The 16,518-nt window shown below is 42.3% G+C and overlaps 2 protein-coding genes across 3 annotated transcripts; one reads left to right on the top strand and one right to left on the bottom strand.

Annotated features, from left to right (window-relative positions):
- Nucleotides 1-5,669: 5,669 nt before the first annotated feature.
- Nucleotides 5,670-10,841, bottom strand: si:ch211-153j24.3 (proto-oncogene c-Fos). 2 transcript variants are annotated; one of them, XM_040017821.1, is made up of 4 exons: nt 10,683-10,841; nt 8,209-9,089; nt 7,515-7,622; nt 5,670-7,316 (listed from the first exon to the last, which is right to left on the bottom strand). In XM_040017821.1, the coding sequence occupies exons 2-4, from the start codon at nt 8,449-8,451 to the stop codon at nt 6,594-6,596; spliced, it is 1,074 nt and encodes a 357-aa protein (XP_039873755.1). In that variant the 5' UTR covers nt 8,452-9,089; nt 10,683-10,841; the 3' UTR covers nt 5,670-6,593. The 2 variants fall into 2 exon arrangements, with proteins under 2 accessions (XP_039873755.1, XP_039873754.1); XM_040017820.1 differs by lacking the exon at nt 10,683-10,841 and having other exon boundaries at nt 8,209-8,424; nt 8,971-10,682.
- Nucleotides 10,842-13,183: 2,342 nt separating this feature from the next.
- On the top strand, nt 13,184-15,774 carry fosab (v-fos FBJ murine osteosarcoma viral oncogene homolog Ab). The gene is made up of 4 exons (XM_040017822.1): nt 13,184-13,501; nt 13,992-14,213; nt 14,308-14,415; nt 14,531-15,774. The coding sequence occupies exons 1-4, from the start codon at nt 13,370-13,372 to the stop codon at nt 15,203-15,205; spliced, it is 1,137 nt and encodes a 378-aa protein (XP_039873756.1). The 5' UTR covers nt 13,184-13,369; the 3' UTR covers nt 15,206-15,774.
- Nucleotides 15,775-16,518: the final 744 nt, after the last annotated feature.

Consider the following 16,518-nt stretch of genomic DNA (forward strand, 5'->3'; position numbering starts at 1 on the left):
GTGGGTGTCAGAAGTCAAGGTAAAGCAAAACCAAATATTTTTTGCCAAAAGCAAGTAAGCATTTTTATTTATTTTTTCTGTCTTTCTAATAATTTGTTACATTTCCAAGTCTTCATCACATTCTAAAATTGATAAACAAGTTCAGTCACACTTCTTTATCTTTTCCAAACCCTTGGCCTGAATAAATTCCGTAGGTTAAATGTTTTGCTGTAATATTATCCAACAGCACATCTTTGGGAAATACCCAGTGAACCAGACACCTCCAGACACAAAATCTGACTCATTAACCTCCACGCTGCAGACACTAAATGTTATTTTTAACACTACTCCATTTGATTTCCTTCCTTCCTTTCTTCTTCTTTCCCAAGAATCTCAGACAGTTGTAGACTAAATCATAACGTGTCTATTAATTGTGCGAAGACTCACACGACAGCTCAGGTTATTTAAAACTTTATCACAGATGTCCTGAGTTTTGCCAGCCTTTGGAAATACTGTGTTACTACAGAATGACATTTCCCATTTTCTGACAGCACCGGAGCAAATGGAAATTCTTGTTTTGTCACAGTTTATTCAGCGAGCGTCACATTGTTCATACTTTGACTCTTGTGGCGACATGCCAACATTTAGGAGTGCACTAACTGAAGCATTTACAATGCAGCAGCAGGTGTAACACACAGAAATGCTTACATGTGGTGCTTTAGCAGACTCCATTCACAGAAATCAAGCCAACTACACACTTCATCTCTCTTTCACAACAGACTCATCTATCATAACACTACTCTTCCTCCCATATCATGCTGCATCAAATCCTACAAGAAGCACATTTTTCCCTTCCTGTAACAATCCAAATTTTTGTATGTGTGGCAACTTATTCGTTTGGTACTCAAGAAAAGAACAGGTCAGCCATTGCAACATAAACTCCTGAATCAGCACAAGATCTTTCTGATGTAATACTGAAAGTGCCATCTTGCAGTTGGAAGGAGACGGTGAGTTCACACACGTACCAGCACCATTGTTGGCAGCGTTACCCATATCAGGTGACCTAACCTTTCCCAAAAAGCACATGACATTGATTTATCCCTGCAAATATAGCACTTCCTCGGGAATATGACGGCAAGCAGGAAACAGATTGGTAAGAAGGTATGTGAGATAACAGAGCTGGAAACGTTGAGCAACGTGATGAAAAAAAGAAAGATGGAAATCTGGAACCGAGGCAAGCGATGTGAGACATACTACAGGGGGCTGATATCGCTGGAAATAAGTCCAACCTGAAAGCCTTCGAGCTTCTTCATGTTTCGCTCAATTCATTTAAGTTCAACTATAAACACAGACACACAGAAACATATGTAAATACCACATGGCCACATAAAAAAAACAAGGCTGCCACAAATCTGTTCAAATCTTTGGATTTGGATTAAGTCTTTATAAAGCTGTTAACATGCAAACATTTGATTATTATTAAATCCCAAATGCAGTACATTAAAAACAAACCACATGCCTGCAGGCTCTTTTACACAGGAAACACTCAAACAAGTCAGAGTAAGGCAGAGGTGTGAATACCGGTAATATATTTAGCTGTACACTCAGGTGGGAGTTTTTTGTTTATGCTTGCCACCTAGATCTAGGGACAGTTTAAGATTACGTGTTTGACGGTAAGGTTATTGAACTTGAGCTTAAGGATTAAGCTTTTCTCGCATTTACAGGTGATGCAAGAGGAGACTGAATCTGCCTGAACATGCCCACCTCTTCTCCAACGGGAGAAGCACGCATATGAACTTGAGGAACATCCCATTCTTAATTAAAAGGCTTTAATATGATGTCAACCCACCCTTTGCAGCTATAACAGCTTCAACTCTTCTGGGAAGGCTTACCACAAGGTTTAGGAGTGTTTATGGGAATTTTTGACTATTCTTATAGGAAGTGCATTTGTGAGGTCAGACACTGATGTTGCACAGGAAGGCCTGGCTAATATCTCTGTTCTAGCTCATCCCAAAGTTGGGCTGAATGTGCAGGCCAGTCAAGTTTTTCAACACCAGACTTGATCATCTATGTCTTTATGGACCTTGCTTTGTGCACTGGTCCACAGTCATATTGGAACAGGAAGGAGACTTTCCCAAACTCATAAAGCTGGGACCATGAAGTTGTCTAAAATTTCTTGGTATGCTGAAGAGTTGACCCCTTAGTTAAGGGTCAAGTGCAACTTCTAAAAAGAATAAAAACACAACATAATCCCCCCCCCTCTACCAAACTTTCCACTTGCCGTCATTTCCAATTGCTTCCACTTTGTTATAATAACACTAACAGTTGACTATGGAATATTTAGTGAGGAAATTTCACAATTAGACTTGGTGCACAGGTGGCATCCTATCACGGCAGCACACTGGAATTCACTGAGCTCCTAAGACCGACCCATTCTTAGACAAATGTTTGTAGAAGCAGTCTGCATGCCTGAGTGCTTGATTTTAAACACATGTGGCCATGGAAGTGATTGAAACCCCTGAATTCAATGATTTGGATGCATGAATTAAGGGGGTTGGATTTTATGCTACATTTAAATGTCTCTAATGTGATCATTGTGGCTGCTGTATAGACTGAGATTTTACACAAAATCAAGCAGTTTATAAAATATATTATGGGTTTATGAATATGCTGCAGATAAATAGGCACCTTTGATCAGATTCAGTGTTATAATACTACTGCTAATGTCTGTTTAAGTGCTCATCCAGGTCATGGTAGTCTAAGGAGCTTGGATAGAAAGCAACTGCACTTCTTCAAGTTTCTTAAAGATGTTTCACCTCTTATTTAAGAGGCTTCATTGGTTCTAAAACCAAAAGACGGACAGTCCTTTAAGTTGCTCTTTGACTCACTATTAAACATGTGCCTTATCACATGAACCAAAGTGTGAAAAAGGCGTGGTTCATTATCAGCAGAGGTTTCGGGTGAAACTACTGTCTCACCCCATCAAATGTAAAAATGTATTCAAGAAACTTAAAGAAGTCTTTCTGTCCAAGCTCCCAAGATTGCTGCTTGTACAACATACAGTATGCTACATGATGCATCAGTAATAAATATCCAATAAACAACATATAACAATGAAAGGGCTCATTTCTGTGCTTGCATTTGATGCTTAAAAAAACTGTTGTTGTTGCAAACATATTTTAATGCTTGCAGCGTCACCACTTCTCATTCTGATGAAGTTGCTACTTTTTCTTAGCTCAAGTTAGAGAACAAAAAACCACTTCTTTCACTTAGCAATCCCTGGCCTCAATCCCACTCTTAAAATAAAAACTCCTACCGCTCACATTTCACACACAAAGTTTGGTCGTGAACAACTCTGGCTCTCTGATATGGTACAACTGTGAAACAGGCTTCGGGAGGTGAGAAGCATCACGCTGCTGGACACACATAGTTTGATGGAACAAGTGGAGTGGACGGAGTGAGTGAGTCACGAAGCATCAGAGCTGTTGACGGGCCCATCCGTCAGCGCTCTGAAATAGCCATGCGCCAGGACATCACACGCACACAGTTGATATATAAAAAGAAGAACAAGAAGTTTAGTCGTGAGATAAATGGTGAAGAAAAGCACACAGGACCCTCAGAAACACTGAACTGAAGTTTTGTCTAATATCTGCAAAGGTGAATGTTGCTGGCACTTCCAAATGAATTAGATTGGTTTATGCACCATTAAAAAAGCTGAACCAGCCACAAACAATTTATCAGCAGCAGATCAGGCATGTCCATATTCAAGGCAAAGCTTGAAATGTACATTATTTCTTGAGAAATGACCTCAGTTTATTGCAGTGTTTGTGCTTAAATGCATCACTGTTGCAAATAAACATTCAGAAAATATCTTAAAAATAAAATAACTCATCCTTAATGCCATGTCAGTCAGTTTCACAGTGCCAATATGTGGACTTTGTCTACATTTGTCTAAGTCTGGTATACAGTGCAACTGGAATGTATTGACAGTGCTTCACTTGTTCCACATTTTGTCCTGTTACGGCCTTTTTCCAAAGTGGATGCAATTATTTTTTCACCTCAAAATTCGACACTACACCCCATAATTTATTAATTTATTAACAACAGAAGACAAAAATATAACGTGTATACAAATATTAACAGCCTTTGCTTCATTGCTGTAGAAGTTTTTCTGTACTCTTCCCCAGATCTGTGCCTTGGTATAATCTTGTCTCGGAGGTGTACAGACAATTCCTTGGACTTCACGGCTTCATTTGTGCTCTGACATTCATTTTCAGCTGTAGGAGGACCTTATATAGACAAGCAAAGCATGTCCAATCAACTGAATTTACCACATGTGGACTCCAATCACGGTGTAGAAACATCTAAAAGATCATTGGTGGAAACAGGGGGCACCTGAGCACAATTTTAAGTGTTATGGCAAAGGCTGTGAATACTTCTGTACATTTATTTTTAATAAATTTGCGAGAATTTCAAGCGAAGTATCGAGAGTAGAATTTTGAGGTGAAAAATGAATTGGATCCATTTTAAATAAGGCTGCAACATGACAAAATGTGAAACAAGTGAAGCACCGCGAATACTTTCCAGATGTGCTGCACTCTCACATCCACACCTGTGGCCTGCTTAGATTTACCAGTCAACCAAATATGCATGCTGTAAACCGAGTCCCTTCAAGTCCACAAATACCCTAGCAGATACACTAAAACTGAGCTGTGTCGATTACAGTAAGAGGACTTAAATAAAGGATAATTTTAATAAGATAACCCTAATAACAAATTTCCCACGTGTAGGACTAATAAAGGTTATCTTATCTTATATATCAGGCAGATCGCATGCTTTCCTAAGTATCACTGATAACTTCTAAAGATGAACAACTCGATTTGGTTAGGTCTGTTTGTGCAAACGTAACAACTGAGGTATTCAAAGGGGGAAGTGAAAGCCCTGCAGCCCTCATTACATGACAAGTTCTCTGCTCTGCTGTTGCTCTCGCTGTAGCCACCCCTACTGATGAAAAGAAGAACTGCACCGTTCACTGTTAAGGCATGACATGCAAGCCGTGTGCTTTGTTGCAAAGGACTTTGTGTTATGAGTAAAAAAGGATAAAAAGTAATCCTCTGGGATGAACATGCTTACTGCGAGCTTGAAACACTATCTTCTCCTTGAAGGACAAACCCCAGCAGGTTTATCCCTCATTAAACCCTTCGTTTGCTGTTCCGAGAAATGCCTCGGCACCTCTAAATTACCGACTGCACCGCTTATCGTCAGTCACGTGACCACCCGCTCCGTAATTGATGAGAAACTTGGTCTTTAATGAGGCTCGCGCTCTCCTCTAGATCGTTTCTTCTTCAGCTCCGAAATTTAACACCCGTTGCTATGGATACAAAACAACTGCAACTACCCAAATATGGTCAAAGGAACTGAAACGAAACGGCAATCGCGTGCTGACGTCACGCACAGCACGCATTGCGCTGCCGTGTGTGCGCTCGGATTCCCTTGACCGTGACAATAGTGGAGCAGAGAGCAGGCTGTGAATAAATAATTAACCTGCTGTTTGCGCTGCTTCCCACTCAATTCAAACACGTCTCCGTCCACGACGCGTCTCCTTTATGTAATCCCGAAGCCAGAAATAGGCGCAATGCCGTCTTTATGGATTGATACTGAGACGAGAACATCATTAATACCACCCTTAAATTTAGGATTTTTCTTCTTCTGACGTTTTAGTGAGTGTTTGGTAGGTCAGATTCATATTTAAACTGGGTTTAAACAGTTTTATTACAGATGAAGTTTGGATTGAAGGTGTTCAGCTTTTCTTCGTCCCCCTCCCACCACATTTCTAAGGCATCTCATGGTTTCTTCATCTGCTGAGGAACTTCATGTAAAGTCACCAACTAAGCAAGGCTGTGGTGCCGACTATCTATTCATATGAATGCTCCTAAATCAATAACAACAGCAGCACAGCATTAATTGCAGTTGTGGTATTTTATTTCCAGCATATTTTTATCAATATCTAGTTTCTAGTTTTCTTTTGTTTCTGATTTTGTTTGTTTGTTGTTGATTTTTTTTGCATCTCTATATTTTCATAAGTAAAAAAATAAACTATGTCATAAAATACATCTCAATAAAATACATGGCATGATCTTGTTTTTCATGGAAAACAAATGTAAAAGGAAATGTCAGTTCAGGTCTGGAGGCGGGGGGGCACCTTACAGCAAGATGTTACACTTACATATTAGTATCCTTCTATAATTCACTTGTTACAACACAGCTTTGTCAAAAACAGTGTTACACATATATTAAGCTACTCAGCAGGATCTCGTTTCAGACCACACGCAGAGCTTTTTTTTTTTAACAACACAATACCATCTCTTCTTGGATTACAGATGACTTGTATTTGCATGCATTTTACTAGCACAAGGTCTCATCTCAGACAACTGCAGCAACAGCATGGAAGAACTCAACCGTGTTTACAGTCACAGAAAAACACTGCGTCTACACAATCTCTGATTTTCAGGTATATGCACGACATCGAAACTCACACTACAAAAGGTTATTTGAGAGCGACTGGAGCTTGCTGGCTGGTTAGAATACAGTATTGTTGCATAACTTCTTTGCATTCACAAGGCCAGGAGTGTGGGCGAGTTAAGACTATCTTTCATTAACTCGGATGCACCGAGGCTGCCTTTGAGGCACTCGGAACCGTCAGCCAGGGAATCAATCTCGGAGTGATTGAAGGAAAACACTGTGCGGTAATTGCTACAAGTGGGACTGGAAGACATGACTGGGGTGCTCAGAGACTCAAGGTCGCTTGCCACGGACTTGTACAGGGTTTCCCAGTCTGAGAGGCAGAAGGGCCCACTCAGGTCAGTACTCTGTAGTATGTCAGGGACAGATGCGGCCGTCTCGGGCGTCACTTCCATCTGTATGCTGGGCACCAAGTCATCCAAGTCATCTCCTTTCAGTTCCTCCAGAGCCTCCTCTTCTGCGCTGGAACACAAAAGGATGTTGGAGTTTCCCAAGATGGCTGCAGCAGGGATGCAAGGGACACTGCTCATGTCTTGACCAATATGGGCTTCTCCAGCTGTGCTGCTCTCTGGGGTTTTTCCATTCTCTAAAATGGAAAGCAGCTGCGGGGAGTCCGGTGGATCCTGCAGCATTGTGTCAACATCATCTTCCTTATCATCCCTCTCATCATCATCACCATTGCCGTCATCATCTGAGGAGAGTTTGCAGGACGGTTGGTGGGAAGCTAAGACATGCTCTAGTCTCTCTTTCTCCTTTAGCAGGTTGGCAATCTCTGTCTCCAGGGTGGACTTTTCTTCTTCTAAAGTATCAGTTTCCTGAGGGAAAGAGGGAGAAAGAGAAAAGAAAAGAGCATGAGCAAAGCACAAAAAAACCCCTAAACAAAACAAAAAAAAAAACTATGTGGCTCTACCGCTCTGCTTCGCTGTTGTGAACTGAGACATTATTCATCTTTGGAAGTATGCATATACTGTGAGAATGAATCCTCTATAATGATTTAACAAAGCATTACTTACAGCTTGAAGGGTCTCTATCAGCTCCCTCCGCCTGTTACGACACTTGGCTGCCGCAATTTTGTTCCTCTCCCTCCTGATCCTCCTCCTTTCCTCCTCCTCTTTGGAAGGCTAAAATCAATCAGAAATAGCCCATTAATTTAAACGCTCATCCCACTAGGTCTTGCCATGTCGGCAGTTGGCTCTTAAACACCGTTTCTTGTGCCAAAGTGAGAGAGAGAAAAAATCTCCTATGCAGTGAATGCTGATGTGGTCGGTGAAGACTCTCAGTTCAGGCGTTAAAATGCTGCACCACTGGCACGGTCTAGCCAGTCACGTGAACGCGCATTGCATGCAATTTCCTATCCCGCACATAAACAAGGCTGAGCTCGTTACCCCCGCCAAAGTAACCGCTCTGCACCAATTAAACATGATCAGATCGGCTTATGACTGACTCCCCGAAGCAAAATATTCAGATCAATCCGCTAACACTTTATTTCCCCACGACAGGGAAAGAAAAAAAGCAGTTAATTGCGTCCCGTCCCGCTAAAATATCGCGATATCTCAGTTTTCACATTAAGCTTAATGAGTGGAAACGAGGTCGTTGGGGATGGTGTGGGGATCGGGGCAGAGTGCTCGTTTGCTCGCTGTACTGACTGATTGATTGACTGGTTGATTGACACATCAGCATCACCGCCCACCCCTCTCTTCTCTTTACCTGCTCTTTCGGCCCTTTCCTGTTGCTGGCTCTCGCCTTGTTTGCACCTGGCCGGGAAGACGACTGGGTCGCTGCATGAGTTTTGGGCTTTGCACGGCAGGGCGACGGAGAGGCAGATGTGATGACTGTAGGCTGCACAATCCACTTTAGTTCTGGCGATGTTGAGATTGCAGTCACAGTCGGAACAAAGGAGGCTGCTGCACTGGTCTCAGTATCCTGGAAAAACCCACACCAGACAGACATGCATATGCATGCAGTAAAATACTAATTTAGCGTATCTGACGAATGGGTGACCACGTTATTGGCTGACCTTTAGCAATGTTTAAATGTTACATCAATCATTTGTCCAAGGAATGTCAAAGAAGACAAAAAAAATCTGCTCTCTGTAAACACCTCAGAACCAGCCTCGCATCCTCATCAGTTTTTATGATAGATAAAAAAAAAGGTTGCAACGAAGACTGTGAAGCAGACAGCAGTACAAACAGTTTTATTTAAATAATAATATCATTGCGCTGTTTTTGCATGTTTGTTTGTTTGTTGGGGTATTTTTTTTAGGGATTTTCTACAGAGATACGCATGTTTTTCTAGTCATTTTTCCAACACGGGATAGTAATCCTGCTAGGGGAAATGCAGTGCATGAAAATGACTTCATAAAAATGTGAAGAATTTGAGGAATGCAGTTCTATCACCCGCATGCGTCAAACACAAGATTACGCTTTGTGATCAGGTTTTTGTGTGTGTAATGATGAGATCCGGCTCTACCTTGGTGCTGTCCACTGATGATGAAAGCGAGTCAGGAGGATGCTGACTGCACCCAGGGGTGTCCCCGCCAGGCGATGCTGTGCTACAGCTGGACGATAAGTCGAACTCAGTGCTGGAGTCTGGATGCATGGTTTCATTAAAAAATAAAAATTCAAAATAAAATTAAATCACCGCATAAGAGACTGAACAGTCAGTCTGTGCTAGACAGAAAACGGATGTCCCGGACGCCTATATTCCATTTGCCAGGTTCATAACTGTGCACATAGTGGAGAGGCCCGCCTTTTATAGTGAGCTGGAATTTTATGAATGAAATCTGTGTGGTGAGACCGAACCATTTCACCGAGGGAGAAGTGACTGGAGAAAGGGGTTAGCAGATGGGGTTTTTTACAGTTCAACAATCAAATCACTGAAGTGCGTAAAAATCAACACTAACCCATTGTTTAATTTCAGCTTATTATCAGAACTCAAATGTTTTTTTTAAAAAAGTGTGCACATAGAAAGTGGCACCCCTCCCTCCAAAAGGTGCCCACCGCCATGAATGAACTACGTCACTTCATGTATGCAGCATCTGCATCACAGGCTATATGTTCCCGTCATGCCCTCAGATGTTCTCGACATTTACCCTTTGTTTAATGCTTCTGGGCATTTACGGTAACACGAGCTCTCAATGCATTAGAAGGAAAGTGGAGGCAGTGTAATAGGCTTCATTAATAAATGGTTTTAAAATAGCCAGTGTGGTGCTTCCCCGATTCTTTCTCCTCCAAACTGTCCACATTAGAACAGTGATTATGCACTAATGTTCCAACTTCTATTTATAGACACAAAATAAAATCCGGCATTAATTTAATTCTTTCACAAAGCTTCCAGCACACTGTCTGATTATTTATAAGCCGTCAAAATTAAGTGTCATTCACGTATCACATTGCCTTTCACCTGTCTCTACATATGAATAGAGCTCCAGCAACAGAACTGTCGCTGAAGCCAAGCAGCCAATCGCCGATGGACCGGTCGAGCCATATATGGTATTTCCGGGAGGAGAGGGGGGAGAGGGGGGGGGGGGGCGTGCTGTGGCACAAGGATAGCGCGCAGACGGACGCTGCCAGGCTGTGTGTGGCCCACTCACTCACTGCCGCAAAAAGAAAGTAAAACAAGCTCTCAGAGACTGACCCTGTGTTGTACCTGATATCAGCGTCATCAGCTGCGCCAAGAATGCCCGCACAGGCGTTAGTTTGAGGATGCGAAGGATTTGACCCACCTTTCCATATAAGGGTGGCAATTAGGTGCAGCCGCAGATGTGCAAAACACACTCATGAGGGAATCGGAGAATTCAAGAAGGCCAGTGACTGATATAATTTCTAGACAGGAGCAACGTGACTTACTTTCTCACAGACTGTAATGCAGTTTATCGGCACCAATTAAAGCCCGGGCTTTAATTGATGTTCCCGCATAACCTAATTCTGCTCCCATAACAAGAACTTGCGGGCTGGATTGGGCTATATTTAGGTTTCATGTGACCTCACGAATCCACCCAAGTGAAAGGGATAAGCGCTGGATAGAGTGAGAGGCTCCCCCCCTGTTTGCTCTGTGCTCCCGGGTACTTCCCGGCAGTGGCAACCCCCCCGCCTTGGGCCCTATTTACCGGCACATCACTATTGGTGGTCGGCTTGAGCGGCCTGGGACAAAACGAAGTTCAAAGGTCGAACAATACTCACCTCTCAGCACATCTCTAACAGTCGTCTTCTTCAAAGCAACTTGAGCGTGAATGCGCAAAGACTGTGGAGTTTATTTTTAGATCCACTGGCATCCAAGTTCACGGTCATTTTAGTGAACTGTTCTCCTTTGAGGAGCCAAAGAGCAGCGATAAAAAAATAAATAACTTCAGCTATTAGATAACCGGAGAGTTTAAATACTTTCAAAAACAGCAATAAAAATATATTTTTTCTTTTAGAAATTGCATTTCTTTCTTTCTTCTTCTTCTTATTGTTATTATTATAATTGTATTTCGATTAAATTATCATTCCAACACGAAATAACACCAGCAAAAACCAGGTCACTCAAACAGTGCAGGTCAGCAACCTTCATGCCAACCACTCAAACAGAACTCAAACACCGCTCAAGGTAAACGGCTTGTTTGGTGTCCCGTTCCATTCCGTTGACCGCCAGCCACAGCTGGACCCGCAGACACCGAGGAAAGGGGAGGACTGTCAGAGACTTGAAAACACTCAGAGCTCTCACTCCGACGTCGTTTCCGGGAACGGCCCCTGACGTGTTCGTGTGCACGTTCTGTCTCCACAGGCGATGCCGAAAAAGCCGGTTTGAAGTTTCTCTGTTGATGTGGCTCCTCCTCATGATTACACACGATCTTCTTTGCTATGAAAAAAATAAAAACTAAATGGACGTCACTGACGCGAAAGGGGCTGGGCGTCGCTATGACAACCAGGAATGTTCAACAAAACACTGGCGCGGGAAAGAAAGCGCAAAATCCTATAGCCTGAATTAGTCTTTTGACACAATGACACCTTTGTTTAGTCTTTATGGTTTGTTTAATGGGACGAGAGCACTTATGGCGCTTGTTTTGTGCTTGTTTAGTTAAAGAAGGGAATTCCCGGAAGACTCACGAGACAGAAAAAAAAGAAGAAGAAAAGTATGAATTGTGTTTCATAAAACTCATAAAATGCTTTGCTCGTGTTTTTTTTATGTGCATGAATGTATCGCCTTTATTAAGAATAAACCATGAACAAAACTACCAGCAAAATGTTGCTGACTTTGGTAATATTGCACGAAAGTCACGATGCTTGTTCCACAGACCTACTTCTCAAGTCAACACGATAATAAAAAAAAAGTGCTGATGTCAGAGAATGAACAGTTATTAAACAGCAAATGCAGTCGCAATGTTGGCTCACCGTTAAGCCTGCATTTCATGAATTCGTTTCATAGCTTCTTACGTAAATCTTGAGGATTCCCTCTGCTAGTGGCTTTGGGGAAGACCTTTACAATTAACTGCCACCCTCCCCGTCCCCTCCTTTGAGAAATGTAAACTGTCGTCGAGGAAACGTACACACAGAAAACCAGTTATCAGCTCGCTCTGCAGCTAAACACGCCCTGTTCTGGATTGCAGGCGAAAAGTACAAACAGTACCTGAGGGTGGAGAACATGTCACCCATGTCCTGACATGTAACGTTTATGTAGAGATATTTTAGACAATTCTATGAAACAATTCCATTGTAACTTGCTGGATATAAACGCATGGGATTAAATAAGAGAAATACATGGATAAAAAAATTAAATAAATAAGTAAATTAAAAGTCGGTTTAACAGACAGACCACAGAATCAAGTGAAAATCAATTACCCAACGTTTTCTCGCTTATTCTTATCTTTATTCTAATTATTCTTTGTACTTTGTGACCTACCTACACATACAAACATGGACCTCCTGTGATTGTATGAATTGTCTTGCATTCAATGTGTAACAATTTATCAAATTAAACACTTTAAAAATAGCCGATAAGTGAGTCAGTGAGTGAAGTTAGCGAGTACTTAAATAACATGTTATTTACATACCACCTTTCAAGGTGAATATCACAAAGTGCTTAACTACAAGCCGAAAGTTTGCATGATAAAATTGAGTTTCTATATTTCAAAAACACAAATAAAAAAGGAGGCGCGCGGCTGGGGGAGGGGGTTAAAAAAAGAGAAACAGATTTTTATTTTTTTAATGTGTTTGTTTGGTACGTTTTGTTCAGCACAGACACATTTGCATGTTTAATTGTGTCCCTGCTGTGTAGGACGCACTTTTCCTCTCTGTTATCTCAGTTCTTCAAGTTTTCACAACAGCGTCTGTGTTTGTTGTTTTACATAACGTCATGCCGCTGTCCGCCACTCTCAAGGTGTATTTCCCATCAGGCCCCGCCTCCTTCACAGGATGCACCATATATGGATACCTACGTATCGGGGATCCCGCTCCGGAATATTCCATTTCTTGAAGACGAGTTTTAGAAATAAACATTTTAAATAGTCACTTATCACCTGTAAATGACTCATTCGTGACTCGTGCAAACAAAGTGTATTGAATTTAAATGGAGCGCGAGGAAAAGTCGGTGTTATTACTGCGTTGTTAAGTCAGTGTTTTGGTGTTTTTTTCCTTCCTGGTGTCGGGTGAACGGCACACCCCTCTCTACGTCAGCAGACACACTATAAAAAAGGCCCAGCTCGGAGAGTTGGCAGTCTAACTTTGAGTAGCAGAACAGCGACTAAAGAGAACTGATCGGGAGCAGCGCTTGAAGAGTTTTCTCGCAAACCCACTAAAGGACTATCCTGACCTCAAGTTTACATTGGTCCTTAGTAGAGTTTGTCCGGATCTTCTTATTTGCTTAAATTTTTTTTCGAAAACAAGGAACGATGATGTTCAATTTCAACGCGGATTGCGACTCTTCCTCTCGCTGCAGCACCGCTTCCCCGTCCGTGGACACTCTGGGATATTACCCGTCACCAGCGGGATCTTACTCCAGCATGGGATCTCCCCAGTCTCAGGTTTGTCCGCTTAAACATTGTTAAATCTTTACAACACGCTATTTCAGCTCAGAAAGAACCTGTTGGAGATTTGAATGTTTACTAAATTAAACTGACAAAGCTTAAATTTGATGTTTTCAAATAATAATAATGGTAATAATGAAAAAGGCTGGCTGGAAATTAAGAAAAGCACCCATTGAGTTTTTAAATATATATATATATATATATATATATATATATATATATATATATATATATATATATATATATATATATTAAAAAATAACTCTGACCTGCGCACCACACAGTGCAAGGCAAGCTTCATTCATCCACCTGGAAACTCCATAGAGAGAATGTAACGTCATAGCTGACATCATAAGGATATTTTTAAACCATCCAGCTTTTTATAGACCCTCCGTGCTTCATTCATAGACATCTTGCAATGCTGCCACCCCTCCTGATAATGTACCAAACGTCCTGACGATCTCCTTTTTTACTTCATTTCCTCCAGGATTTCACAGACCTGACAGCATCAAGTGCCTCCTTCATCCCCACAGTCACAGCCATTTCCACAAGCCCAGATCTTCAGTGGATGGTCCAGCCTGTGGTCTCCTCAGTGGCCCCTTCCCACGGAGTTCACCCTTACACCTCCAGCCCTAGCCCTGCATACTCAAGAGCAGTCATGAAATCTGCAGTGTCCAGGGCTCACAACAAGAGAGGCAAAGTGGAACAGGTAATTATTATTCGTTCATGAAGTGTTATGTATATATATAGACTAAGATTATTAAAGAGCAGGGGTCCTAACTTTTACCTTCTATCATGTGCAGATGACACCTGAGGAAGAGGAGAAGAGAAGGATTCGCAGAGAGAGGAATAAGCAGGCAGCAGCAAAATGCCGCAACAGGAGGCGAGAGCTTACAGACACTCTGCAAGCTGTAAGTATCCCATCAGATTTACCATCACTCATTGAAACATGTTTATTGTCAGAGCTATAGCAGAGCTATCCAACAGCCAAGCTGATGCAACTTCCTCCATTTCTCTCTCTTACAGGAAACTGATATCCTGGAAGACCAGAAATCCAACCTGCAGAATGATATCGCCAACCTGCTGAAGGAGAAGGAGAGGCTTGAGTTCATTCTGGCTGCCCACCAGCCCATTTGCAAAATCCCCTCTGAGCTGGGCACAGACTTCCCCCTGACCTCCCTCTCTCCTACCCACTCCTGCCACTCCATTGCAGTGTCCACCCAGCCACAGATCACCGTCTCTCAGACACCCGCTATCGCTTCCAGCCAGTCGACCTTCACCTCAACCTCCAACTCCATATTCTCCAGCGCCAGCGCCGCCCTCTCCACAGCCACCGTCTCTAGCAGCACAGTCAAGATGTCAGACCTGGAGTCCTCTGTCCTGGAGGAGTCTCTGGATCTCCTGGCAAAGACGGAGATGGAGACGGCACGGTCTGTGCCAGAGGTCGACCTGTCCAGCTCCCTCTACACGGGTCAGGAGTGGGAGGCTCTTCACACCTCAGCTAATACCAATGACTTCGAGCCCCTGTGCACACCTGTAGTAACCTGCACCCCAGCCTGCACTACCTACACGTCTTCATTTGTATTCACCTTCCCAGAGGCAGAGACCGTCCCCACCTGCGGCGTCGCCCACAGGAGAGGAAGCAGCAGCAATGAGCAGTCCTCCGACTCCCTCAGCTCACCCACCCTGCTGGCCCTCTAAAAGACTGTACAAGAAACAATGATTCTTCCTATCAAAGCACACTTTCTTACGTAGATGTGCCGATCACAGGGCTATGGAACAGACTTATATTAAATTATTTATGATTTTTATCTGCCTTTATCTATACTTGCCTATAACACCAATGTAGCAAGTTTAAAAAACAAAAACAAAAAAAACCCTCCCCGCATGTTTCAACTAATACCACCTAGTCGTTATATGAGTTCGTATATGATTTATATGGTGCTAGATAACATAACTTGTTGTTTATCGATGTATGTTCAGAGCAATAGTTATTATTGATCCAGTTTGTTTTCTGGTTAATGGAATGTGAGAGTTAACATGTGAATTGTTTGTGAAATTTTAAAAAGAAAAAAACAAACAAAAAAAAAAACACGTGCATTGTCTTAACCATGGTCTGAGTGGTCTATCCAAAGTTTTCTGTGAAAACATTAGTCCTTTTAATTTATTAAATTTATTTTTTTACACATAGAGGAATAGAGAAAGAGATAGTAAAGAAGAATGTTGTTTGTAAGATATGTAAATAAAAAGATAGTGATATTTCAATTCAATCATCTGTGCTGGCTGGGTGTGTTGCTTTCCTCTCACGATATCTACACACACACACACATATGTATTTACATATTTATTCAGTTCAAGTCAGGTGTATTCATCAGTCACCTCATGGGGCAAGCACTTTGCGACAGCGGGAAGGAAAAACTCTTTTTAACAGGAAGAAACCTCCCGCCATGTTTAGGGGAAGAGAGGCAAAGGAAAAATAATTTTAGAAAAGATGAAAGAGAAGAGAAAAAGAGGGGAATATTCTCAGGAGTAGTAAATTAAAAGCATTTCCAGTAAAATGCTTTCAAAAATTATTAAAATAATGCTAAAATTAGCTTATATAAGGCATAGCCATCTTTTTTCCCTGTACCTCCACTTGCTCTATTTATTGTTCCGCCTGTTGCCAGGGTTAACTATGTCAGTGGCTCTTACGTCAGTGCGTTCTTTCCATTTTTTTAATCGCAAGCCGTGCGCGATGACGTTTGGACTTCCGTGCCCAAATATAGGGCTCTGCGAGGAGTCTGCTGCTCGCTGCCGCCTGCCAACAGAAAGTAACCGGGCAGCTCGGTCAGCGCTTTTCCCCCCCCGCTAAAACAGATATACGCTCTCTTCTTTCGGCTTTTTCCCCTCTGCCGGTCTCAGGGAGAGCCGATTTAATCACCGACATCTGTGATAAAAAGATGAAAAGGGCTTGCTGCACACTGCTTTCGTAACCGATGCGACACGTTTCTCACGTCCAACCGTGCGCGCGCACA

This window comes from Simochromis diagramma, unplaced genomic scaffold, assembly GCF_900408965.1.
Source record: "Simochromis diagramma unplaced genomic scaffold, fSimDia1.1 OVJJ01000802.1, whole genome shotgun sequence".
NCBI classification, from domain to species: Eukaryota; Metazoa; Chordata; class Actinopteri; order Cichliformes; family Cichlidae; genus Simochromis; species Simochromis diagramma.